At 55.1% G+C, this 25,958-nt stretch overlaps 9 protein-coding genes across 9 annotated transcripts; 6 read left to right on the forward strand and 3 right to left on the reverse strand.

Annotated features, from left to right (window-relative positions):
• Positions 1-1,580: 1,580 nt before the first annotated feature.
• On the forward strand, positions 1,581-4,283 carry KRP23_6233 (Pyruvate, phosphate dikinase 1, chloroplastic; the record flags this gene model as incomplete). Its single annotated transcript, XM_067891400.1, has 1 exon — positions 1,581-4,283. One exon carries the CDS (start codon positions 1,581-1,583, stop codon positions 4,281-4,283), a length of 2,703 nt encoding a protein of 900 aa, XP_067745759.1.
• A 2,814-nt stretch (positions 4,284-7,097) lies between these two features.
• KRP23_6234 (Betaine aldehyde dehydrogenase 2, mitochondrial) lies at positions 7,098-8,582 on the reverse strand (the record flags this gene model as incomplete). The annotated part of the gene is made up of 1 exon (XM_067891401.1): positions 7,098-8,582. The coding sequence occupies one exon, from the start codon at positions 8,580-8,582 to the stop codon at positions 7,098-7,100; it is 1,485 nt and encodes a 494-aa protein (XP_067745760.1).
• Positions 8,583-9,003: 421 nt separating this feature from the next.
• KRP23_6235 (putative transporter) lies at positions 9,004-10,527 on the reverse strand (the record flags this gene model as incomplete). The annotated part of the gene is made up of 1 exon (XM_067891402.1): positions 9,004-10,527. One exon carries the CDS (start codon positions 10,525-10,527, stop codon positions 9,004-9,006), a length of 1,524 nt encoding a protein of 507 aa, XP_067745761.1.
• A 699-nt stretch (positions 10,528-11,226) lies between these two features.
• Positions 11,227-12,933, reverse strand: KRP23_6236 (putative transporter; the record flags this gene model as incomplete). The annotated part of the gene is made up of 1 exon (XM_067891403.1): positions 11,227-12,933. One exon carries the CDS (start codon positions 12,931-12,933, stop codon positions 11,227-11,229), a length of 1,707 nt encoding a protein of 568 aa, XP_067745762.1.
• A 1,178-nt stretch (positions 12,934-14,111) lies between these two features.
• On the forward strand, positions 14,112-16,106 carry KRP23_6237 (Histamine oxidase; the record flags this gene model as incomplete). The annotated part of the gene is made up of 1 exon (XM_067891404.1): positions 14,112-16,106. One exon carries the CDS (start codon positions 14,112-14,114, stop codon positions 16,104-16,106), a length of 1,995 nt encoding a protein of 664 aa, XP_067745763.1.
• A 160-nt stretch (positions 16,107-16,266) lies between these two features.
• KRP23_6238 (uncharacterized protein) lies at positions 16,267-17,298 on the forward strand (the record flags this gene model as incomplete). Its single annotated transcript, XM_067891405.1, has 1 exon — positions 16,267-17,298. The coding sequence occupies one exon, from the start codon at positions 16,267-16,269 to the stop codon at positions 17,296-17,298; it is 1,032 nt and encodes a 343-aa protein (XP_067745764.1).
• Positions 17,299-18,002: 704 nt separating this feature from the next.
• KRP23_6239 (Tuberin) lies at positions 18,003-19,263 on the forward strand (the record flags this gene model as incomplete). Its single annotated transcript, XM_067891406.1, has 3 exons — positions 18,003-18,852; positions 18,937-19,070; positions 19,132-19,263. The coding sequence occupies 3 exons, from the start codon at positions 18,003-18,005 to the stop codon at positions 19,261-19,263; spliced, it is 1,116 nt and encodes a 371-aa protein (XP_067745765.1).
• Positions 19,264-20,642: 1,379 nt separating this feature from the next.
• KRP23_6240 (Tuberous sclerosis 2 protein-like protein) lies at positions 20,643-22,339 on the forward strand (the record flags this gene model as incomplete). The annotated part of the gene is made up of 4 exons (XM_067891407.1): positions 20,643-20,955; positions 21,051-21,721; positions 21,791-21,925; positions 22,007-22,339. 4 exons carry the CDS (start codon positions 20,643-20,645, stop codon positions 22,337-22,339), a joined length of 1,452 nt encoding a protein of 483 aa, XP_067745766.1.
• Positions 22,340-23,588: 1,249 nt separating this feature from the next.
• KRP23_6241 (uncharacterized protein) lies at positions 23,589-25,901 on the forward strand (the record flags this gene model as incomplete). Its single annotated transcript, XM_067891409.1, has 1 exon — positions 23,589-25,901. The coding sequence occupies one exon, from the start codon at positions 23,589-23,591 to the stop codon at positions 25,899-25,901; it is 2,313 nt and encodes a 770-aa protein (XP_067745767.1).
• Between the last annotated feature and the right edge of the window lie 57 nt (positions 25,902-25,958).

Below are 25,958 nucleotides of genomic sequence, written 5' to 3' on the forward strand. Positions count from 1 at the left end.
TTATGTCCACTATTTGGCGACATGTTCATGGCGACGTTGCACGAAGACGTCCATTTTATCGTTTTTATGTTCAAGTGACGGCGACGTGGCACAATATACTTCGTACTTACCAGTCACAACTGGAAATATAACCGCTATTACCCAAATTTACCCGTATTATTTTTGTACCAAGCGCTCTGATTGGTAGTAACAATACACGATAGCCGAATTCGAAGAGGGACCTTAAAGGGCGCAAAATGCGCCCTTTAAGGAGGCACATTCTCACCGTATTTTGTCAATAGCCTTAAAGGGCGAAAAATGCACCCTTGTACCGCGAAAGGGTTAATAATAGATGTTTCTCTATAAGACAATGTGTTGAGTAGCACCAAAATGGACGTCTGGACACTCTCTCACTGTCATTCAAGTATATATTAGGAGTACTGAACAATGAATTGCTATTTTGTTTAGTAAGCTGAGAGACCTCACGAACGAAGGGAGCTCGAACAGAGCACCGAGCGCGCTACTGTCTACGCCGGCGGGCAGATTTTCGCACGCATCTGTGCGCCGGCGCACTTCAACACGGAGGTTGCAGTAGTACCGCATGATACGAGTCGAAGCACCAGATACGAAGGACTTGCGCCGCAGTTCGCTTTCGCCAGCTTTAGCAATCATCGACGGCCCGAGGAACTGGAAGCAGGTGGCAACAGCCATGCGTATCCCCCGGTGCCAACTAGTCAGGTGACACACGTGCGGAGAAACTCCGACCCGTCTACTGCTGGCAAGAAGCATAAGCTAAAGCGTCTGCGCAGGATACTTCGTCGTGAGTATCGTCCCGTACGAGTGCTGCCATGCTACCAACAAGAGCGCTGCAAGGACCAGTCTCAGCTGTAGCGCAGTATAGGACCAGCCGCAGTGCGCCACAACACAGTCCTCGCTGCTTGAGGGCAGGTTTGGGTTGCTTGGGGCCTGAGCTCTTACGGTATCGCTGGGTTTCGAAAATCTGCGCAGCCTAGACACGCGCTTCAGATGTCTGGGACTGCGCACTCTGACGTTCAGAGAATGTAATACGACTATCATGCAATGGATCTCCGTCCATCGGTAGAGATTTTGTGCGCCGAGGGTCCTTCCGAGCGACGATCCCAGTGCCGCCCCGTTACTCCAGCGTCAACCACCGGAAAACCTCGTTTCTAATAGAGTTTCTAACGGTTAGCAATAGACAAGGCGTCTGTGCCACTTCAACCTGGAAAACAATCTTCAACGTAGCAGTATAGACTCGCCGTCTGAAGTCGAGGGCTAGGTGGCGAGAGCATCGTGGTACTGCCCAAATATTATTTTGGCTGCTGTTTGTTTGGCTCGGAAAGTCGGAAAGTGGGCAATTCGCACTGCATTGCAAGACGAGTCGCCGACTTTCCGACATTTCCGAGCCATTTAAACAGCAACGTGGAGGATCGGAGGTCGACTCGATTTTTCTCGCCAAGCAACACGTTTCTCTCGCACGAGTTTTTTTACTACTACATGTACACGTTTTGATCGCTGGGTTGCCAAGAGCTCATTCCTCAACTACCCCAATCAAGAACAAGCAACACCGCATCCAAGCAAGCATGAGCCAAGTGCTCCAGCACTCGCGCGTCTTCACGTTCGTGAAGGGCGAGAGCAAGGGCAACGGCAGCATGAAGCCGCTGCTAGGCGGCAAGGGCGCCAACCTGTGCCAGATGGCGCGCAACGGCGTGAACGTGCCACCCGGACTGACCATCACGACGGAGGTGTGCCAAGAATTCTACGCGGTGGGCGGACGCCTGCCGGACGGCCTCATGGATGAGGTCCGCCAGGGCGTGCACCTGATGGAGAAGACGCTGGGCGTGACGTTCGCCGACGCGACGAACCCGCTGCTGGTGTCCGTGCGCTCGGGCGCGGCCGTCTCGATGCCCGGCATGATGGACACGGTGCTGAACCTGGGGCTGAACGACGAGATCGTCCAGGGTGTGGCCAAGCGCGGCGGCGACCGCTTCGCGTACGACTGCTACCGCCGTCTGCTGCAGATGTTCGGCGACGTGGTGCTGGAGATCCCACACGACGACTTCGAGGCCGAGCTGTCGGCCATGAAGAAGGCGCGCCACGTGACGTTCGATGTGGAGCTGACGGCTAGCGACCTGAAGGAGCTGGTGCAAAAATACAAGGAGGTCTACGAGAAGCACGGCCAGTCGTTCCCGTTGGACCCGTGGGAGCAGATGCGCATGGGCATTGAGGCCGTGTTCCACTCGTGGAACATCCCGCGCGCCGTCAAGTACCGTGAGATCAACAAGATCACGGGGCTCAAGGGCACGGCCGTGAACGTGCAGGCCATGGTGTACGGCAACATCAACGACAAGTCGTGCACGGGCGTGCTGTTCACGCGTAACCCGGCCAACGGCGACAACAAGCTGTACGGCGAGTTCCTACTGAACGCGCAGGGCGAGGACGTGGTGGCGGGCACCCGCACGCCGCAGCCCATTTCGGAGCTGGCACAGAAGATGCCGACCGTGTACAAGCAGCTGGACGAGACGGTGCACACGCTGGAGACGCACTTCAAGGACGTGCAGGACACGGAGTTCACGGTGCAAGACGGCGTGCTGTTCATGCTGCAGACCCGTAACGGCAAGCGCACGGGCCCAGCGGCTTTGAAGATCGCCGTGGACATGTGGCGCGAGAAGCTGATCACGGAGGAGGAGGCCATGATGCTCGTGGAGCCGCGCCACCTGGATCAACTGCTGCATCCGAGCTTCGCCAACGAGAAGGCGTACCAGAAGGACGTGCTGTGCCGAGGCCTGCCGGCGTCCCCGGGCGCGGCCATGGGCAAGATTGTGTTCACGGCAGCCGACGCGGAGGCGTGGTTCGCGCGCGGCGAGAACGTGATGCTGGTGCGCGAGGAGACGTCTCCTGAGGACGTGGGCGGCATGCACGCGGCCGAGGGCATCCTGACGTCCCGCGGCGGCATGACGTCACACGCAGCTGTGGTGGCTCGTGGCTGGGGCAAGCCGTGCGTGTGTGGCTGCAGCGCGCTGTCGATTGACGCGAACACCAAGACGATGTGCGTGCACACGTCGGGTGGCGCCGAGGTGGAGTTGCACGAGGGCGACTACATCAGCGTGAACGGAACGACCGGCGAGGTGATCAAGGGCCAGCAGGCGCTGCAGAAAGCTGCGATGAGCGGCGACCTGGCACAGTTTATGAAGTGGGTGGACGCGCACCGCCGCATGGAGGTGTTCACGAACGCCGACACTCCCGAGGACGCGCGCGAGGCGCGTGCGCACGGCGCGCAGGGCATCGGTCTGACGCGGACGGAGCACATGTTCTTCAGCTCTGCGCAGCGTATCGCTGCCGTGCGGCGCATGATCGGTGCCGTGGAGCTGGACTCTCCGGCGCAGCAGGATGCCCTAGACGCGCTGTGCACGTTCCAACAGGGCGACTTCGAGGGCATCTTCCGCGCCATGGACGGCCTCCCGGTGACCATCCGTATGCTGGACCCACCGCTCCACGAGTTCCTGCCGCACGAGGGTAGCGCGCTGGAGGAGCTGTGCGAGACGCTGGCACAGGAGATGAAGGTGGGCAAGGCGACCGTGCAGTCTCGGCTGGCCGGCCTGAAGGAGGCGAACCCGATGATGGGTCTGCGTGGCTGCCGTCTGGGCATCGTACACCCGGGCATCACGGAGATGCAGGCGAAGGCCATCGCGGAGGCGGCCGTGAAGGTGGCGGGCGAAGGCATCTCGGTGCACCCGCACATCATGATCCCGCTGGTGGGCTCGTTCGAGGAGCTGGAGCAGCAGGTGAAGCTGGTGAAGTCCGTGGTGCAGGACGTGATCGGCAAGCGCGGCAAGTCGTTCGACTACAAGGTGGGCACAATGATCGAGGTGCCGCGCGGCGCGCTGCAGGCCGGCAAGCTGGCCGAGGTGGCGGAGTTCTTCTCGTTCGGCACGAACGACCTGACGCAGATGACGTTCGGCATCTCGCGCGACGACGCGCAAGCCAAGTTCCTGTCGTACTACGTGAAGCACGGCGTGCTGGAGAAGGACCCATTCGAGACGCTGGACCAGGAGGGTGTGGGCGAGCTGGTGCGTTTGGCCGTAGAGCGCGGCCGCGCCACACGCCCAAAGATCGAGCTGGGCATCTGCGGTGAGCACGGCGGCGACCCGCGGTCGATCGAGTTCTTCGAGAAGGTGGGTCTCAAGTACGTCTCGTGCTCTCCGATGCGCGTGATGATCGCTCGTCTGGCGGCTGCGCAAGCGGCTCTGAAGCTGAAGAAGAGCTCGCCCGTGCCCGGCGCCTAAGTGGTGTCCGCTGTGGCAGTGAAGACGAGAAGGAGCGAGGCCATGTCAGGCTCGCGAAGCAAGCAAGCAAATGCGAGGCGCTCGCATGCATGTGTGCATGTCGACGCGGTGTAGTTGTCGATTAGTTGGAGCGGCATCTATCGCTGCGTATTGAATCTAAACACGAATTGTTTATTACAGTAGTTATAGCGGATACAACGGAGATCGTTGCTTCATTCTCGAATGATACTAGCAATGCGGTAGAGGCGATCGCGTGTAGCCCTAGTGTCATGCCCATTGCATTGTGGTAAGTCTCTCCTCCAGACACGCCCACATCACAGGACTGCCAAGGCCTTCACCGATGGACCCCACGAGGCCCGCTTGATTTCATCAATAGGAGCATCAAGATGGACAATTTACAGACTACTAAACCACTAACCGGGAAGAATATGCTTAGTCTTAGTACTAAGCATATATTATTGTACGTTTCACATAAAAATGTGAATTCGTCGAACAAATTGCTCATGCATTCTCGAGAGTCGCTTTGAATAGAAATGCATCTCGTCTTCGAAAGGGCCAATTCGTCTTGAGTGATTGTAGAAGCATTTGTGGTTAGCGAATAGTCAGAACGAATGGCACTGCGCGCGTGTGCCATTCGTTCTCACATTTCTTAATTCGTTTCTCGAATTCGTCAAGCCATTCAAAGGTGTTACTCGCTCGACGTTAATTCGCCATGCTTGGTCCAACAACTCGTCATGAAATGGCTAGATGGCTGTGCCAAAATTCCTGAAACTTACAATAGTACTAGCGTTCACCAGTTAGAATGCTCGGAATGGTATGCTTTATAATAATGGTCCAGTACTAGTACTACATGTAGCATAGTCATCGGCACACTACTATCAAAGACTCCATAAAAAACCAATCTACGTTTCAAGGTAGCGGATGTGTAATTGTAAATATTGAGTTTTACTCTCGAGGGGGGGGGGGGTAGCGTGCTGCTCGAAGAAGGAATACATTCGAAATGTTGCTCGAATATCTGGATAAATCGTATGCTGCAGGTAAAATACGATTATAGATGATATCATATCATTGAGGTGTTTTGTCCTAATCGTCTGGATGGGTCAACCGTCACAAATACAATAATAATCTATCTGGATACCAAGTATAGGCGGCATTCTAAGCTCGTTTCGTTAAAGAACCCAAATCATATTAGGAAAGATATTAGAAATGCAAGGAATCAGACCTCGATGCAATCCTTGGTATGTTCTGGATATAAAATCCAGAGAATATCTGCCTATTGCGCATCAAGCCAATCTTCGCCGCCGCCGCCAACAAGCGCACACCCCAGCACCTGTACAACGCGTTGCCGCAGCTGTCAGGTCCTTCGTACGCGCGCATCAGCTCACAAGTGCCGGGTACCCTCCAGTTGTGCTGGAGCAGCTCAAAGGCTGCCGCTTGAATGACACGCTCCGTCGGATTTCCATAGTGTGCTGTTTGAGGTGCCGATTTGACGTTCGACCCCGAGCCTACGCGAATAGCATCTAGGCATTTTAGGCACAGTGCCTAGTTGTAAGAGGCCTGCCAATTGGATTGATTCACGCCACGGCACTCCCTATGGTACATGCTGGGCCTAGCAGCGGCTTCGTGCTCCTAGCTGTCGACCTGGCTGTTGCTCTTGACGAAAATACAGACGCGTGGATCAGCGACAAAATTGCCTAAACGTCACTGGCTCTGCTGCTCTTGATTAGGTAAGTTGGGGAATGAACCGCGTCTTCCAGACTCTTGTCGGGACGATGCAAAGAAAGTCCTAGCTGCCTGCAGCTTTCATGGGAAAGCTATCGGCTGGGCTTGAGCTGACCGTCAAAACACTCGGTCCAAAGTAAGACCGGGCTGCTAAACAATACCAGAGTATGGTGTGCGGTTGTGAAGCCTTATGTTAGGCGTGCAAGTAGGAAGAGAAGGAACGCCGAATTCGCCCCCGATCCCTGCCAGTGAGGGTCTCCTGTGGTGCTGAAGAATATCTCGCCAGCCGGCGGTTGTCCACGAAGCCATCGGCGTTAGCGTGTGGGTAAGTAAGTAAGTTGCCGCAGTTTGTACTGGTGGAGGAATACTAATTCTCGCAATATTACGCTGCATTCTTGCAACAAGGTGTGATAAGCTTACCAAGTGCTGCGCATGGAGGTGGTGACGATCGTGCATCCCGCCTTCCCCTGATCGCTGATGCATTTGTGGTTGGCGGTGATAGCTATCCTCCTTACATATCGGCCATGGTTCACATTAACACAAGGCTCCATTGGCAATGCTGTGCAGCTTGTGAATGAGGTCGTTGTTGGTCTTGACGAAGTTGGTGGCCAGCTTGCTCAAACGCGTGTCAGCAACTTCATCAACACCGTAGCACTGTCAGCCTCCCCCCCCCCCCCGGAGAGTGTCGATTGTATCTACAACTTTGCGTAGCGTTGGAAGTGCACCATCTGATAATGATAAGACTGGAGATGAACTTAGTCAGCAAGGCAGCAACTGTTACCTGCGAGGCACTCGGTATATTGTCGTACAGGATAGTCAGTAGTTGTAGTGGGCAAACCTCTCGGGACAAAGCTCCACAACGTGGGAAACTTCACAACAGTTTAAGAATCAGAAAATCTTAGGCCCGTGAGCAAAAAGCCTACTACTGAACCTTCAGTGCTCCGGGTTCGGACTTGTACTGACCAAGACCTACATACATGATGTGTATCGGCGGAGATTCAAAATCATTTTTATTGTTTATTGCACGAGTTCGCAAGACGCCATGCTGGCTGCGTTACGTCGCGCAAGACACACACACACAGAGCCATCGACTTACGCCTTGAGATACCACGCAAACGGCTTGTCCGCGACGTAGGTGCAGATCTGCTTGGGCTCGAGGTAGGCGTTCAGGCCAAAGGGTCCGAGTTCGCGACCAATACCGCTCTTCTTGACACCACCCCACGGTAGCTCCACGAAGCACGGCTGTGAGCAGTTGTTCCACACAATACCCGCGCGCAGCGCCTTCGTCACCCGCTTGAGCTGCGTGTCCTCTGACGTGAACACAGCAGCAGCAAGGCCAAATTCCGAGTCGTTCGAGAGAGCGATCGCCTCCTCCTCGGTCTTGAACGTCATCACGGAAAGCACAGGACCAAAAATCTCCTCCTTCCACACGCGCATGTTCTTGGTGACCTTGGTGACAACCGTGGGCGGCACGAAGTATCCCTTGCTTCCGCTAGGCAGCGTTCCTTGAGCCAGCGTCGCGCCCTCGTCCTTCGCGCTCTGGATGTACCCCAGCACCTTCTCCTGCTGGACCTTGGACACGAGCGGGCCCATCTGCACCTTGCTATCCAATGGGTCACCTAAAACGAGCTTCTTCGTCTCCTTGACAAGCAGCTCGATGAACTCGTCAGCGATGTCCTCGTGCACAAGCAAACGCGACGTCGAGCTGCAGATCTGGCCATTGGTCCAAAAGCAGCCAAACATGACCCACTCGACTGTGCGCTCCATGTTGACTTTGTCGAACACGATGGCGGGAGACTTGCCACCCAACTCCAGCGAGATCTTCTTGATGTCCTTGGCAGCTTCAGTCATGATGTGGCGTCCGGTCGGCACACTGCCCGTGAAGGCCACCTTGTGTACGTCTGGGTGTGAGACCAAAGGCCCCCCAGTCTCGGGTCCCAAACCATTCAGCACATTCAGCACACCCGCGGGCAAGCCCACGTCGAGTGCGACCTGGGCTAACTGCAGTGCGCTCAGTGGGGTGATCTCCGAAGGCTTGAGCACGACTGTGCATCCAGCCGCAAGGGCCGGGGCCAGCTTCCACAGGGCCATCAGCGCAGGGTAGTTCCACGGGATGATGGCGGCCACGACGCCCACGGGCTCGTAGCGAAGAGCCCCCAGAAAGTCCTCCATAGGCAGGTCCACCTTCTCGTATTGACGAGCGTCGAGGGCCTCGGCCGCCTTGGCATAGTAGTCGAAGCAGCCGGAGACGTCCTCCATGTCCCACACGGACTCGGCCAGCGGCTTGCCATTGTCCAGCGTCTCAAGGCGGCTCAGTGCATCGATGCGCTTGGCCACCAGCTCCCCCATCTTCCGCAGGTACACGGCACGCTCAGCGCCCGTGGTGGTGCTCCACGTCTCGAACGCTCGCTTGGCTGCCTGCACGGCCAGATCCACGTCCGCGGCCGAGGCAGCGGCCACCTGCTGGATCACTTGTTCGTTGGTGGGGTTCAGCACGTCCATGTACTTCTTACTGACGGGTGCCGCCCACTTGCCGTCGATGAAGAGTTCCTTGAGGTCCAGGATTGGGTCGCTCATAGTGGCGCTTGGTGATGCTGGCTGCTACGCAAAAGGCAAAGTGAAGACCGGAGTCCCAGAACAACTTCGACGTTGAACCCGCGGTCTTGCAAGACCGCCTGCTGCACATCACATGGCGAGGTCGGACAAGCTCATTTGCGGCTGAGCTTGAAGCGCCCACTTGAGCGAGGCCACGTACGCTGCGTTGACAAGCATAGCGGATCTGATCCCCGCCCAACGTATGATGTTACGGTAGTGCATGTAAATAAATAAAAAGCTAAGAGCGTAACATCAGCATTGGCAAAGTGTGCAGAACACAAGAACACAAAGCAAGCATGCAACTTTCAATTGGAGATTGACAATTCGACGCTACAATGGCTGCGACAGCAATATCCATACAATTCAACGCACAAGTATGCTGGTCCTTGCCGACGAGACCAGGTCACTCGCGAAGGTAGGACCGGTTCACTGCCGACAGCGTGTGCAGTCCGGTCTTCCCGGGCGCCATCGTGTGGTAGCCCGCCGAGTTCCGTTTAACAATCTTCTCGCGAACGCCCTTCGGTGCGGCTGGCGAGCACAGAACATTGTTCTTGATCTGGGGAACGACGTGTTTGAAGTAGTAGACGCTCCCAATCATAAACACTAGCACCGTCACCAGGATGGACGCGAGGAAGATGGTGTCGCTGAGGCTGCTGTAGAGTATGGCGAAGATAGCGACACCGCACAGTATGATCCCAAGCGCAGCCCCCGGGACTCCAAAGGGGCTCGTGTACGGGCGGACACGCCCGGGTTGCCGGACTGCCAGGTAAATGTACGACAGCAGCTGAAATACGTACGAGATGAGCGCACCTAGCAGCGTCAGGTTGATCAGCGCCGAGCCCAAGTTGGCATCACCGATAGTGTAGTGCAGCACAATAGCGATGATTTCGCACATGACGGTTCCGAAGACCAACGCACCGACAGCGGTACCACGAGTTGGGTGTTCGTAAGCGAGGAACTTGGGGAAATATCCGTCCTTTGCGATGGCGAACAGCAACTGGCCCATGAAGAAAATGTACGAGTTGGGGCTGGAAGTTAACGCGATGACTGTGAGCCACTTCAGCACCGTCGTGGTAGCTCCGTTACCGAAAATCGTTTGGAAGCTGGTGACAAGCGGCGCCGAGACGTCGGCCATGGCAGCAGCCCCCGGGGAAATCAACGAGCTGAATGTTGCGGTGCCGAAAGAAAGGAAGACCAGCGTCACGATGCACAGAATCAGTCCTCGCGGGATATTCTTCTCGGGCTCGATGGTTTCGTCACTTGCAAGTGGAAGCTCCTCGATGCCCAGGTAGAACCACATCGCGAAGGGGATGGCGTGGATAACACTGTCCAGGTTCGTGTACTCCCAGTTCTGCTGGACGACCCATTTGTCGTAGTCGAGGTATGGGATCGACGCGACGAAGAAGGTCAGCAGCAGCGCCACGCACAGTGTAGTCGAGCACGCCTGCATCCGGAACGACGCCTGTACCCCGAAGATGTTCAGGCTTAAGAATAAGATGCCGAACGCGACGAAGAACACTGGCGCGTACTTGACGTCGACGCTGAAGAGCGTTTGCACGTACGAGTAGACGGTGTAGAAGGTTGACGCATTGACGGCAATCACCTTGAGTGTCTCGGCCAGTCCGCTGAAGAAAGCTGCTCGAGGCCCGATGGCGTGCAGTGCGAAGATGTAGGGCCCCCCGCCCGCCGGAATCGTCGACGACAGCTCCGCGATGGAGAACGAGAGCATCACGTACAGCACTGTCACCATGCACAGCACGAGAAGCATTCCGTCGAACCCGGCGATCAAAGCGGATTGCCAGCCGTAGTACTGTCCGCTGATGACCGCACCGATGCCGAGGGCCCAGAGTTGAGGCGCTCTCGCGTATCGGTGCGGCGCTGCCTTGGCCCCCTGAATATCGACAGCAATGCAGTCCACAAGACACATTATATGCTTCCTGCTGTTGGTCGGGGTTCTAGCTGCGAGGCAAATTCTAAAGTGATCGTGAAGTCTGTTATTGGGATGAGCCCAACAACAAATTTTATACCAATTTGATGAGCTCGAGCGATGCTGCGCCACCTTATTGGCGCTTGAATGCGCGTCACCAGCTTCTTCATCTCCTGCTTCAAGACTGCTTCGAGACCTATAATAGTTTAGCTTGTGCATTATTACCAACACCGTGTGGCAGCTTTAGGGGAGCACTGTCATCTGGCTATTGCGGGGCTGCAGCTTGAACCGCTCCGTGAGCACGGGTTGCGCTTAACGGTGGGGAATTTTCAGTCTGGATAGCCTCCTTCTTCGGGGTCGCGTCGGATATGCATCGCCGGAAGCTCGCTCTGTCTTCGTCGTGCGCGAGAGAGTTTGCATTCGGTGATTGCACACCAGAGCAGCTCAGCAGCCCCATGCTAGACAAGTAGGTTTCCGTTCCTCGTGTTTCTTGTGGTCGTTCTTCCCCAGGTCGTGTTTGGCGGTGACCTGTGCAGCGCAATCGCTTGTGTACAGCCATCTGGCAGCAGCGCTTGGTGCCGATAAAGTTGGTCGATGCTGAGAGGAAGCGATATTGGCATGCATTGACAAGCAAGTTACAAGCTACGATGGGACTAAGTACACTAGTGAAATGAGGTAAACGACAGCGAGTCAAGCGAACTACTGCGCGCCGGCGTGGGCGGGATACTGCAGTTGGCTTCGGGCGCTGACGCTCAGCAAGTTCTCGTTCATGTCCTTGGTCGTGATGGGGGAACCGAGCGTCTTGTTCTCGATCTTGGGCAGCACGACTCTGAGGAAGTAGATGCTGCCGGCGATGAACACCAGCACCGTCACCACGATCGACGCGAGGAAGATGGTGTCGGTCACGCTTGTGTACAAGATGGCGAAGAGCGAGACTCCGCACAAGAGCAACCCCACGTACGCCCCAGCGAGGCCAAATGGACTTTTGTATGGTCTCGGTCGGTTCGGCTGACGGTATCGAAGGAACACGAACGACAGCAACTGGAAGATGTACGAGATGAGAGCGCCCAAGAGCGTTAAGTTGATCAGCACGGAGCCGAGGTCGTCGTCGCCAATAGCGAAGTGTAAGATGACAGCGATGAGCACACAACTGATTGTACCGAAGAGCAGCGCGCCCACCGCTGTGCCTCGCGTCGGGTGCTCGTACGCGAGAAACTTGGGGTAGTATCCATCTCGGGCGATGGCGAATAGTAGTTGGCCCATGAAGAAGACGTACGAGTTGGGGCTAGAACACAGTGCTATGACTGTCATCCACTTGAAGAATGTCGTGGTGGCACCGTTGCCGAAAATCGTTTGAAAGCTCGTGACGAGCGGCGCCGAGACGTCAGCCATGGCTGCAGCCCCCGGGGCGATCAGTGAGCTGAAGACTGCAGTGCCGAACGACAGGACCATGAGTGTCGAGATGCACAGCAAGATACCACGGGGGATGTTTTTCTCCGGCTCAATGGTCTCGTCACTAGCAAGCGGGAGCTCTTCAATACCCAGGTAGAACCACATCGCGTATGGGATCGCCTCGATGGCGCTACTCAGATCCGTGTACTCCCAGTCTTGTTGCACAACCCACTGGTTGTAGTCCAGGTGCGGGATGGCGGAGACGAACATGATGAGCAGCAGCAACACACACAGCGTCGTCGAGCACGCCTGCATCCGGAACGACGCCTGCACACCGTAGATGTTGAGGCCGCCGAAGAGAATGCCGAACGCGATGAAAAACACCGGTGCGAACTTCTGGTCGACGTTGAACAGCGTCTGCAGGTACGAGTAGATGGTGTAGAATGTGGACGAGTTGACAGCGATCACCTTGAGCGTCTCGGCCAGCCCACTGAAGAAAGCCGCACGAGGTCCAATGGCGTGCAATGCGAAGATGTACGGGCCTCCTCCGGCCGGGATCGTCGCCGACAGTTCGGCAAGCGAGAATGCGAGCGTCACGTAGAGCACTGTCATCATGGACAGCACGATGAGCATACCATTGAAGCCGGCGACGAGCGACGACTGCCAGCCGTAGTACTCGCCGCTGATAACTGCACCGATCCCCAGCGCCCAGAGCTGGAGCGCCTTGGCATGTCGGCGTGAGCCCTCTGCCTTCGGTTCTTGAACGTCGAGCGACACGCCGCTGATTCGGCTGAGGCGGGTCATCTTGGACAGGTCTGTGTCAGGCACAAGCAGCACGAAGTCGAGGCAGGACCAATTCAGAAGTGAGCATACCACGCGCCAACGATGAAAGCGCGTGCGGCGGCGGAACCCGAGCACCCGAGCATGTACCTGAGACCATCCCGGGGCTCGACGGTTGTCTACCGACTCTATCAGCGCCCGAGGTCCACTTGCGGAGACCTTGGGAACCTGCATGACCCGCCGATTATTGGCCGCTCCGGCGCGTAAGGCAGCGCGTCACGGGCCATATGCTGCACTTCAAGAGCACTTCGCTGGTCGTTTTCTGCCTGCTTAACAACACCGGCTGCATAGGTTGCATGCACCTCGAAGTTGTCGCCAACCGATGACGACTAGGAAGCATTTGCGTGAGCGTGCAAATGCTTCGGCAGACATGGATGACCTGCGAGCGTACGGCTGGCCGGCTTCGAGTCGACGGAGAGGGCATAGGACGGTGCATCGTGCAAAGGCAACGACGTCGTGGCTCACGTTGCCCCCCCCCCCCCCCCCCCCCCCCAAGGCTGCGCAGCAGGGCAACAAGCAAGGTAATCCGATTTAGTGTAAATGAGCGCTGTTCGTTCAATGTACTGCTCGTCATCAACTGTCCGCGCGGCTTCAATGCTGACATCGATGATGATGATACGGTTAATTAGAAATGCTATTTTGAAAATGGCGTGGCATGAACAAGCCAACAGAGTCCGACCTAGTGCTGCAGTGCTGCAGATCGCCACACACTGAGATAAGGCTCACCTGTCGAAGAGGAAGCAAAGAAGTGTACCCATCAACGTTACTACATGTAGTACCATGGTACTGACAGCGTTAGGATAATTTCAAAACGTGCAAATGAGCAACCGAACTACACTACCAATACATGTAGTAGTGATTGCAACTCACGGAAACCTGGAGCTATCCCGGTAGGTGGAGAAGAGGGCTCTGTTTCATCGAACCGCCGGCCGAGAGTATTCTTGCCTCCTCTTGATGCGGAGCTTCTTGTGGAGCCGCAGGGGTATTACACCCAAACATGGACCCATGTTACTGCCTCGGGCTGTGACTCGAGGCGCGTGAGGCGCCAGAACACCAATCGTAGAACTTGATCACCAGCTGGTCTCGCCTGTACCGCTGACATCGGAGACCGATCACTAGACGTTTTGGGCGATGAAGATTAACATGAAATGCGTAACATCATACGGCTAAGCGCGGGTTTCTCGTGGCGCTGTATGGGGCCAGCTGGGTGAACCAGCATGTGGAGGTCATGACTCTTGGCCCTCTAGATCAATGACGTCCACATGGCGGACGCGGCTAGAAGAACGCGATGGCGGCATTGAGTCTTTCACTTTCGGATTTGCCTCCGACCGCATTCCTGCATCCCAGCGCCAATGGCCCCAAGTGTCCACGCCCCGTCCAAGGCCATCAAGCACCCACTTGATCCCGTCACGGCCGATGAGGTCCGCACAGTGAAGCAAGTGCTCGCGGACGCCGGGTACTCCGGCTCGGAGCTGCGCTACGTGTACGTAATGCTGTTTGAGCCGGACCACGCTACACTGGCCAAGTTCGAGGCTGGACAACTTACGGAGATCCCGCGTGAGGTCGGCGCCCTCGTGCTCGACCAGAGTACCAACACCACGCGCGACTTCGTCGTGGACGTCGTGGCACGCCGCGTTGTCAAGGAGGTGGAGTTCGACCCCAAGACTGACGGGCAGATCCCGATCCTGGACCAGGACTACTGGGACGGCGACTCGATTTGCAAGGCCGACCCCGCCTACGTCGAGGCGCTGGCCAAGCGTGGTATCACCGACCTCGACATGGTGCGTGGAGAGCAGTTCTCGGCCGGAGTCTTTGGCTACGAAGGCGAGGAAGGTAACCGCATGATTCGAGTGCTCAGCTTCCTCAAGGTCGAGAATACACACGCCATGTACGGTCACCCGATCGACGGCCTCGTGGCACACGTTGACTTGACGAACCGCAAGGTGCTCAAACTCGTCGACACGGGCTACACGCACATCCCGATGGAGTCGGGGGACTACCTGGACCCCAAGATAACCGGCCCCATGCGGACGGACATGAAGCCGCTGCACATCAAGCAGCCTGAAGGCGCCAGCTTCACTGTCAAGGAAAACATCGTGTCGTGGCAGAACTGGGAAATCCGCGTTGGCTTCAATGGACGTGAAGGCCTCACCCTCCACGACATCTCGTACAACGACCGTGGCCGCAAGCGCAAAATTCTGAACCGCGCCTCCGTCTCTGAAATGGTGGTGCCTTACGGTGAGCCTTCGCCGACGCACGACTGGCAAAACTACTTTGACGCTGGTGAGTATCAGTTCGGCCGCCTCGCCAACTCGCTCGTGCTGGGCTGCGACTGCCTCGGCAAGATCCAGTACCTGGATGCGACGGTCGTGGATGACTTCTGCGAGCCGTTCGTGATCAAAAACGCCATCTGCATGCACGAGGAAGACTTCGGTACGCTCTGGAAGCACACCGACGTGCTCGCTTCTCCAGTCACTGGCACAGTACGCCGTCAGCGCCGCTTTGTGGTGTCGTTCTTCGTGACTGTCGGCAACTATGACTACGGCTTCTATTGGTACTTCTACCTCGACGGCAGAATTGAGCTGGAGTGCAAGGCCACGGGCATCGTATTCACCTCGGGTCGGCCAGAGGGTGACTACCCGTACGCGACGGAAATGGCTCCACGCCTTGGTGCGCCGTGCCACCAGCACTTGTTCTCTGCACGTTTGGATGTGGCCATCGACGGCAACAAGTGCCATGTGGACGAGTTGGAGGCGAAGCGTCTACCGATCAGCCCCGAGAACCCCCACGGTAACGCGTTCATCCGTACGGCGACGCGTCTTAAAAACGAGAGCGACGCGCAGCGTGTAGCGGCGATGGACAAGGGTCGCGTGTGGCGAATCGCCTCCAGCGAGGCCAAGAACCGCCTTGGTCGCTCGACTGGGTTCGCTCTCTTCCCAGAGGGTCAACCAGTGCTGCTAGCTGCGGATGGGTCCTCCATCTGGAAGCGCGCCAACTTCTCGACCAAGCACCTGTGGGTTACCAAGTACGCGCGCGACGAGCTGTGGGCGGCCGGGTACACGCCCAACCAGCATCCGGGCTTCGCCGGTCTGCCAAGCTACGTGAAGGGTAACCGCCCGGTGGACGGCGAGGACATTGTCGTGTGGCACACGTTCGGCCTCACCCACTTCCCACGCGTCGAGGACTGGCCCATGATGCCCGTGGACTATGCAGGCTTCAAGTTGGTGCCCGAAGGCTTCTTCGACCGCAACCCTGCACTGGACGTGCCTGAAGATCCGAATGGCAAGGACAGCTCCGATCTGCACGGATGCTGTCATGCAGCCAAAGAACCAGTGGCGGAGCCGTAGCAAGGAAGATGAAGTGGATAGTGTAAAATGCATCGATGAATTTTACTTGTTGAAGTGGTCTCAGCCGGGTATTTCGCGACTAATTCTGTCAATTTTAAGCGAATAAGTCTAAAACCACGTACTTGAGCACAAAGTGGCCACTTCCATTTACCAACACCACATGGAAGAGGAGGCGCCGATCGCCGCCGCCGCTAAGGGCGCCGCGGAGCTTCCCGACCCGAATTTCGACCCTCTTGCTGATGAGGACACACATATGCACCCTCCAGGCTCCTCAGACGCTAACGAAGCCTCGCCCCTGACGCAGCAGCAGCCGAATTGCGACGCGTCCGAGGCGCCGCAGTCTGGCGTTGCGCCTCCCAGCGCCATATTAGCGGCCGCGGCAGGTGCGCCGGACCTGCGGCGGTCGTCGTCATCTGGTGGCGTGGCCGCGTCACGCAGCGTAGGATTCGGGATCAGCGCGGGGATCGGCCGCCGCAGCAGAAGCCGAAGTGGCGGAGACGACGCGTCCTCGGAGCTGGTTCTGCAGCTCCAGAGATTGTGCAGACGCCAGAGACAACGCTCGGAGGAGCGCGCCTTCGTCCGAGACGTGGAGCGCGTTTTGGCGCTGCTGAGAGCGCAGACGCCAGCGTCCACAGGCTCCGACGTGACGTCGGCCACGTTCCCTGGCCCAGGGCTGTCTCTGAGGGATGGGGACGTGCTGGGCAGTGTACAGGAAGAAAACGAAGACGAGAGGAGAAGTTCCGTGACTAGTAGCACGTCGACGTTCAGTAGCATGAGCTCCTTGAGCTCCAGTGACAGGGGGCAGATGTCCCGCGTGACGCTGACGCTGGCGGAGATCGATACGCTGCTGGACTGCATTGGTGACCTGTTCGGCCATCGGAACCCAGGCGTTCGTGCACTGGCCTTTGAAGTGGTGCAGCTGTGTCTGTTGCGGTTTGGCGAGCGCTTGACCCCCGCGCTACGAAGGAAGATTTACCTTCGACTGGAGACCCACCCTCCCGGAGATTTTCTACTGCGGCAAAAGCGCTTCGTGCCCTTACTCAGGATGGCCGCCATTTGGAGCCATTTCACGTTGAGCTTGGCTGGTTCCTCTTGCGTCTGCTGGAGCAATCGGACGCCCAACGAGACCTGCTCGGACTCATTCAGAGCATTCTGCGGCGCAGTCCTCGTGCTCTTGATCGCGACAAGGTGATCGCTATTGTATCTGTCATAAGTGCGCGGTGCGACATAGCGTGGAGTCGCAGTGACTTGGACGCTTGTCGTAGGTTCGTCGCCTTTTTTCATGTGCTAGCAGTGCACGACTTGGCCTATGCGGCTAGCACACCAGCGTGTTTGCGGTCGCTGTGTTGTCTTGTCAATGCTGATGGTCATGGAACGTGGTCGGCAATGAAGTTGCTACTCAATGGCAGCTCCGGCTTCCTTGTGTTGCGGGGTCTGCTACAGGTGCTGGAACACCCTTCGGGTGCTAACTCTCCGTGGGTACTCCGTGGAGCCGTGTTTTTCGTAGGTATGTCTTGCTGGGGTTCACAGCGCGTTGGTAAGTTTGACGATATTGCGTGGGCTCCCATTTTGCTGGCGCTTGAGCAAGCCTTGCAGTGCTGTCGTGGAGTGGTCATATTCGAGGTTATTTTGTCTCTACAACGATTGATAAAGAAATTTGGTGCATCAGCTGGTAGTGGACAACACGCTGTGAGTACATCTCACCCTGGCACGGGCAGTCACGATACGAGTGCATCGAATGGTGCTAGAACTTCTGCTACCCCGAGCACGAGCAGCAACCGGGATAAACGCTGCCTGGTTATGGAATGGGACATCATTTTGCGCATGCTGCAAACTCTCAGGCCATGGGTTTCCATGACTGATGAGAATGAAATTGAAGAAACTCCTCAGCGGACCATGCACGCCGACAGAGGGAGTTCAGAATCAAAGGTGCACCGTACGACAGTCATTGATCCAGCAAATGACCCCCCGGATCAGCAGCAACTTTCGGTGTCAATTCAGCAGACGAGGATCCCGCGCGAGCTCCTGGATACCCTGTTGGCTGTGGAAGAGCTTGTGGGGCAACGTCAGTTTGCTGGCGACGTAGATGAATTTCTTACGGTTCTTGAGGACTATTTACCACATCTCAGTGACAACTCCATGCTCTTCCTGTTGCGACAGCGTGCGGAGGCAGCCCATCCAGGATACCATATTGACTGGTTGGCGACCTTGTCAGCAGCCATGCGTACGTTCTTCTCGTGTCTCAGTGCTGACGGAGACGCTCTTCCTGTACCGAGCTCTGTGCGCTTGGAGGCGCTTGAAGTATTGCGAGTTAATCTTTGGACAAGTCGCAATGTGTGCGAAGATCGTGTTATTGAAGAGGTGGTGATTCCAACTCTTGGTCGTGTGTATGAGGATCCTGACGCTGAGGTGCGCCGTCGTGCTCTTGGATTTATCATCGAGGTGGCACGACAACTAGAAAGTGTCAAGTTTGACGCGCTACTTGACATCCTTGCCAGTGCAATGACACTTTCGAGCAACGAAGATGCACAGCTTGTGGCAGCTTCGGGGATTGTTGCTCTTTTCTCTTCTGCATTTGATCATTTACCACCAGCCCGCGCGATGCGCATGTATGATCTGCTTGCAACCACCGTCGAAACCCACCGCAGCCGCGCCGTTCGGCGTGTCGCCCTTACATGTTTGTTGTATGTGTGCGAAGCCCGAGCAACCGATGGAAAATTACAGTGGAAGGAGCAGCAGCACGTCCGTACGTCGCGTTTCCTGTTTGTATCTCGGCGTACTGCGCGTATCAATGCGGCTGGTGTGCAGCTGACTGCTGCTTGTGTTCCAGTGGCGCGTGCACTGCGCGCTTTACTTACGCTGGTGAGTGCCGAGCCCGATGCTGAGCTTTTCCGTATGGCAGTGCAAGGTATCAAAACGATGCTGGAAAATCGTGTGATCCTCGAAGATGTGGATGTTAGCGAGGTTTCTGCGAAGCTAGTGGCTAGTATTGATTATCGAGCGTTTGGTCGGGCTGCCATTTCAGATGAGGCTGATAGATTACTCAGCGATCAGCCAAGTGATCAAAGCTCCCGTGATGCAAACACAGCGACTTCGGTTCCTCAAGACCGGAAGGCGCGAGAAGGTTGTAAGCAGTCTGGCCACTCGATCCCACTGACTGATGCAGAGCTTGTCCGTTCAATTCACGCGTCAACAAGAACTATGGACACAGGAGGGAGAGGTAATGCAGGAGCTTCGTTCTGCGCTAGCGTGCGGGCTACAGCAGCATTGCTTGCCAAAACCCGATTTCTTACTATGGGAATTGAGTTACTACAGCTACTCGTTAGCTACGAGGCTGAGTTGCAGAACAATGCGCTGCAAGAACTTGCCCGATGTCTGATAGGATCAATGGAATTACGCTTGGCTGTTGCCGAGAAAGACCTTTTCGCTGGTGCTGCTGCCGTGGATGAGCCGAGCTTATCTGCATCAGCCTCATCACCAAACATACTTTACCACCACGGCGAGGCACGATCTCAGCTTGATGACGCGGATACGTACACGTCTGGCACACCACTTGGTTTTACATCCCGTGTGCTATCACGTTTTCAGACGTCCACCTCGCATGGCAACCTTTTCCACGCACTTTCAGGATCCGTGAGCAAGTCATCATTAGGCTCTGCATCTGCAAGCGCACCGGCAAGGCCAAGCCCGAAAGATCGAGCTCGGTTGCGCGATTTTCTGCGCCAACTCTTCGACTCCGAATTTAAGTTGCTGCACACAACGACAACAGCTTTGAGTATGCTGATTCTGCTCGCACCAGCATCAATACTCAGTCAGCTTGATGGTTTGCTACAAAATTTGCGTGGGAGCTTCACTACAGTAGATGGCGACTTCCGGCCTGACGCTTTTGTCGCTGTGCTGGAGCTATTGACTACCATAACGACAATTTTATCCCGTGAGCAAGCAGATAATGCGGCACCTTCACGCAAGACGATCATGGAGGCACTACTTCTCGGCTTCGAATACGCAAAGTCGAAACAACTTGTCTATCTTTCTTTTCGACTTCTGTGTCAAGTGATTCATCAGAGTGATCACATGGAAAGAATTTCGCTTGGAACCTTGGCGATGCCGACACTGCAGGCATGCGCTCGTCGTGCAAACAGCCTTCTTGCTGAGGCTGCTGTCGACTTTTTAATGTGCTTCGCGTACTCACAGTCAGCGTTGGTTCCTTCGGCGCTCTGTAGTAGACAGTTGTCTGGAAAGGAAGAAAGCGGAATGCGAAGTGCGAGTGGTGATTCACCTCAAGCACGATCGCGGTCCTGGATATACAGGAGATCATTGTTGACGATCACTACAACCTCACGTGGAGATGCGACACTTATAATCAGGAGAGCTAATTGCACAAGCCGGTGGGGTCTTGATGCATGCCACGATTTATCGCTAAACCTCACCGTTTCTACCCCACAGACTTCACGCCTTCGTGTCGACGATAAGTGCATTGAAATTGGAAGCAGTGCTACTCGCAAAAGTAATATGATCAACCAACGCTCACAAGACATGTTTGGAGCAACAAAATTCGGCACTCCGAGACGAAGAGCTCTTCCAGCTGAGCTTCGACCGTCATATCCAACCCAGTCGAATTCACGCCCTGCGATATCTTCTCACTTGCATGAAGATCTGGCAAGGTCATTAGAAAATACAGAAGCCAGCTATCCCGAGACTAAAAGCTATGAAGAAGGAACAACGGAAGCTGATGACGAGGAAACAGAATCAACCTTGCAGAGTGTATCGGCAGCGACAGCTTTACCACCGTTGCCAGCGTATGATGGTATCGGTGGATCGCCATCGTACTACTGTGAAAATGCACAAGGTACGAAAATCGAAATGCAGTCGAAATGTAAAGAGTGTTGTTACTTGTCCTAGCCGAGCTGACAGTATGTGCATTGATGATGCTATTGCTTGTAGTGCGCCGTCAGCCACATCGCAGTACGGATCGCTCGGCGTCCAGAAGGGGTAGGAAAAGCTCACGACAAGAGGAAGGTGACGACGGACAAGAAGGCTCGCCAGGAAGGAAAACCGTCATTCGTGTTATTCGAGAAGATGTCGAAGAATATGGTGACGATGCAGAAGAAAATGAACAAGATGCCATGGCTGCCTTTTCACTTGATGACAGCATCAGTGAATCGCCGAGGATTCCAACCGTGACGCCGAGGATACTGCAGTTTGTTGAGTGCAGCAATGCTAGCGACGGAAGCCTGCATGAACCCTCGACTTTGCCCAACGAGGAACACTACGACCCCATGTATTTGATGATGCAGCTTTTCGACCTCACCGTGGAAAATCGCCCGCAGTTGCTTAGTAATGGGCCGGCACTGAAGCTGGCGTTGAGTGTGCTGGATCGTACTCCGGAATACGAGACCCACAAAATTGGTTTGCTATATGTTCGAGACGAGAAACAATCCTCCGAATCGGCGATTCTAGGGAACGCAGGTGGATCCCTGCGTTACTTGCGATTCCTGCGTGGTCTAGGCACCTTCACAAAGTTGGAGGGTCTTCCAGGGTATACAGGAGGACTTGATACTTCGAATAACAGTGACGGAAAGTTTGGTCTCGTCTACAAGGATGCTTGCGCACAGGTACCTGTGATTTCTTGGTAGGATTTGCTCAAGATTGTGACTAACTGTCTGTTGTTGACGTATTTACAGATCATGTTTCACGTGGCCACAATGATGATTCCTGAAGGAGATAAGCGCCCCAAGGGGGGTAGTTCTTCTGGTAATTTTACTTCGATGATGAAGAAGCGCCACATTGGCAACGATTTCGTTCACGTGGTGTTTAAGGTACGCGCGTTTCAGCCTGCGATTAAACGCGTGGCACATTTAAAAACTGATAATATTGTATTTCTCTTTCCCTTTATGTAGGAATGCGACGAAGAGTATGACCTGCAGACGTTGCCTGGCCAATTTAATGATGTCCATATCGTCATTCAACCCCTGAACGATCTGGAGTATCGCACAGAGGTGCACGTCAAGCCGGGAATCCCTCCATTTGGGCCTCTTTACGGCAGACAGATCGTGTCTAGCTCGGTTATCTCTGAAAGTGTGCGGCTCACGTGCTTGAACGCTAATCTGGCGTGCCAGGTATTCCACCAGGACCTTGTGGGGTTTGCCATAAATTGTGAGGAACGATTGAAGCAGATCAAGCAACTAGGACTTCGCCTTGCTACTCCGGACGAGTGGAAACTCGATGAGTAGTTGCAGACTACCTAGCAAAATAGTCAAACACAGTACTGTTGGCATTTTATGAACCAAACTGGCTTTGAGTTCGTCCACCGGTACTGGGCTCAATCACAGCACGCGGCACCCAATCCACCAGGAAAAGTCGAGGTAGCTAAGGTCTCGACCGTCAGTATCCAAGATTTAGGAGAATGGATGGAGGACAAGAAACGATTAGGTGGAGAACTGGGGGACGAACGGCACCAGGCGGAGCAACTTTCACTGACTCAGTGATTCACTGATGAAGTCCGATCTCGCAAAATACTACGAAGCATCTCTCACTGAAGACGTCTTTATTTTTGTTGCACGACGAAGCGGGGTCATTTGGAGGAATTGCCCCAACGACAACAATTGTCGAGTTGAGGAACAATGGGAGGAGACCACCGCCAACAAGCCCCCGTTACCTGTATAAACGGAGATATGGACGTGTTTGAAGTGTACGTGCGCTCTAACGCCCAGCCAACTCATTTAAACCTGGATGAAGAGGACCCACTTCCAGCGAAGGTCGCTGACAGTGAAATCGAAAGAGGAACTGCGGGTCGTGTTCATCTAAGAAATCGAGCGCTGGGCGGCACTGAATCTTCAAAATGGGCTCAAAATGTACGGAGCATGCAGTATTTGCATGAACACGGTCTACTTTTGTGCACGGTGGTCTCAACACAACAACATCATGGTTGATCATGATCGCAAGGTGAAGTTGATAGACTACAGCCTAAAACAGGACCAAGATAAACCTGTTGGCTTGGTGCAAGCAGCCCCTGGGAGCGTTTGCGCTTTTCATTGTCGAAATCCTGAGGTAACTATCCGGACGTGGATATCGAGTACACAATCACTGAGAGAAGAATGCCCACGCCGAAACCACCTCAAGGATTCGAGAGCGAGCCACACTGACACCTGATCAAGCCGATTTGCTGTTGAAAGCCATACAAACAAATCACCATATCCGCAGTCGTAGACTTTTCGTTACGGTTTGCTTAGTCGCAAGCCATTCCATTTAACGAGTAGAATTCCGGTCGCCCGAATGCTCACCAAGGTTGAGGCCCAGCCAGTGTAGCCATGCTTGCACCACATCACAGATTTGGGCGTATCCAACGAAGGGGCGCGAATCAATTGAGCTCTTCGTGCACAGCGCACAATGCCAGCACAACGTGATGGCCGCTCATTAATGCTGTCCCCACCTCTCATCACCTCATGGTTGGCCCTCCTCTTGCTCTGCGTAGTGTCTTGCATGGCGTTAGAGGTTCTGCTCGAAGTCCAACTGCCTCTGGAGCCTCCGCCTGAGCACAAACAGTTTCTGCTGCTGTCTGGCCAAGAGCCTGTGGACTCATTGGAAGCTTTTCGAGCTCGGCACGGCCAGACAATTGACTGGAGACACAATATGCTGGTGCAGATCTGCCAACGTCCTCGTGTTGTATGTCGCCGCGAGTTGCCGTTGGTTTATTCGACCCAGATCGAGGCTCCAGGTAGAGGCGTCATGGGGGAGCTACAACTGCTGGAAGGTGACGAGCCGGCGGATGTTGTTCTTGCTTTTGCACTGCAGCACGACATCGGACGCGAGGGGAGGGCGACGATTTTGAATGCTGTGTGCTCGGTACCTCCTGTGGGATGCAGTCGGTACAATGCACTGATGCACTCGAAGACTGTCACTGCGGATGGAGGAGTAGTCATCGGCCAGCTTGACATCTACGACGATGTGGAACCGGTGGATCAGATCTACAAGTTTGTAAAAGATCACAAATTGCCGATGCTCGCAATGGAGCAGCTCCTGAGTGTGACGTGTTCAGTTATTGGAGACACTCAGTGTCAGCGAAAAGTCCCTTTGGTGTACTCGCAGCGCATCGTTGCAATAGATGAAGAAACTGGAGAGCCTCGCCAACTTGGAGTCCTGCAAATTCCGCTAGGACATGAGCCAGCTGATGTAGTTCACAACTTTGGCCTGTATTACGGGGTGGAGAAACCCTTCCGGCAAAACCTGGTGAAAAGGGTGTGTGAAGATAAGTACGTGACTTGCAAGCGTCTGAAGCCCATTGTCTTCTCGTCTCCAGTAGCGGTGGAAAATGGGACAACAGTGGGCACTTTATTTATTCGAGAGGACGAGGAACTTGCTGATGCTGTTCACAGGTTCTCGAAGCAGACTAATATTACTCGGGACTTGCAGGTTTCGTTGCTTCAAGCGCTCTGTGGAACCCGCGAGGGGATTTTGTGCACTCGAGGCCAGGCACTTCTACGATCAACGCCAGTGAGTGACGGCAGTGGGAAAGTTTTGGGCTATATCAACATCTACGAGGGTCAGGAACCTGCAGATGTGGTGTACCAGTTCGCAGAGCAGCATGATATCGCTCCTGGAGATCGTGAAGTGTTGCTGGATACTTTGTGTGGCCCTCCCAAGCTGGAATCCAGCGAAGACGATGAGGAGGACGAAATCGAGCAGCTCACGTGTTCACGTTACGCGCCTGTGGTGTTTAGAGTGCCGGTGGCTGCGCAGAACGGCTCGCAACTTGGCATCTTAGAGGTTCTTGCCAACGAAGAACCTGCGGATGCTGTCGCGAGGTTTGGGAACAAGCACGAGCTGGGTCCAGAAGAGAAGAAGAGTATCGTAACCGGGGTGTGTCAGGCAAGCGGTCTCGAGTGTACGCGCGATGTTGGACTTCTCTACGATGCTGTGTACTCGCTTCCAGATGGCCAGCGTGAACGACTGCCATTCTTCGACGGACAGGACTCCACTGATGTGATTTACGAATACGGCCTGCTGCGTAACTTGACGCTCCGCCAGCGACAGAAGTTCCTCATCGAAGTGTGCAATGAACCTCGGAAGCGTCCAAATTGCACGCGCGCCGAGCCAATGCTGCTGAATATCCCTGTCTGGGAATCAGCTAGCGCAAAGCTTGGAGACGTGAAGATCTTGGAAGGCCAAGAACCTGTCGATGTTGTGTACGCGTTCATGGAAAAGCACGATTTGTTCCAGACAGCCCCATTAAACACGACGTTACTTGAGATCGTGTGCAACAGCACTCGAGTCGAGTGCAGCCGAGCGCAGCCACGACGAACACTGTTCTCCGTTCAAGCCACGTACGCCGGCTTATCGCACACCCTGGAGTATGTGCGTCCAGAGTCTGACTGGATCTGCGAGACGGAGCCCCACGGAGGCCAGCGGTGCGTCCACTACGTGGAGATTCTAGCACACAAGTTTTGTGAGCGGCACATGTATGACTGGGCTGGCTGCGACGCGCGCATACTGGAAGCGCTGCGGAAACAACTAGAATTCTACGAAATCGGCATGTGGCGAGCGAAAGACATGTACGCGAAACTCGGTTTAGTGAAGACTGCGAGTCGGGAGCAGATCGATGTGGCGTACAACACACTAGTGAAGCGCTTCAACAACGAGACGGAGCCGTACAAATACGAGAAGCTCAAGGAGGCCTATCGCGTGCTTAGCGACCCAGAGGAAAAATACTTCTACGACTTGCCATGCGTCAAGTTGTTCGGGTGTCTGTGCGGCAAGCGCCAGAAGGACGGTGGAATCACCTTTACACCAGACTAGATCAAGCGAATAGCTCATGAAAAATGCATTAGGACGGAGAAAAAACATAGCTAATAG

This window comes from Phytophthora ramorum (assembly GCF_020800215.1).
Source record: "Phytophthora ramorum isolate Pr-102 chromosome Unknown Phyram_PR-102_s0005, whole genome shotgun sequence".
Lineage (NCBI taxonomy): Eukaryota > Oomycota > Peronosporomycetes > Peronosporales > Peronosporaceae > Phytophthora > Phytophthora ramorum.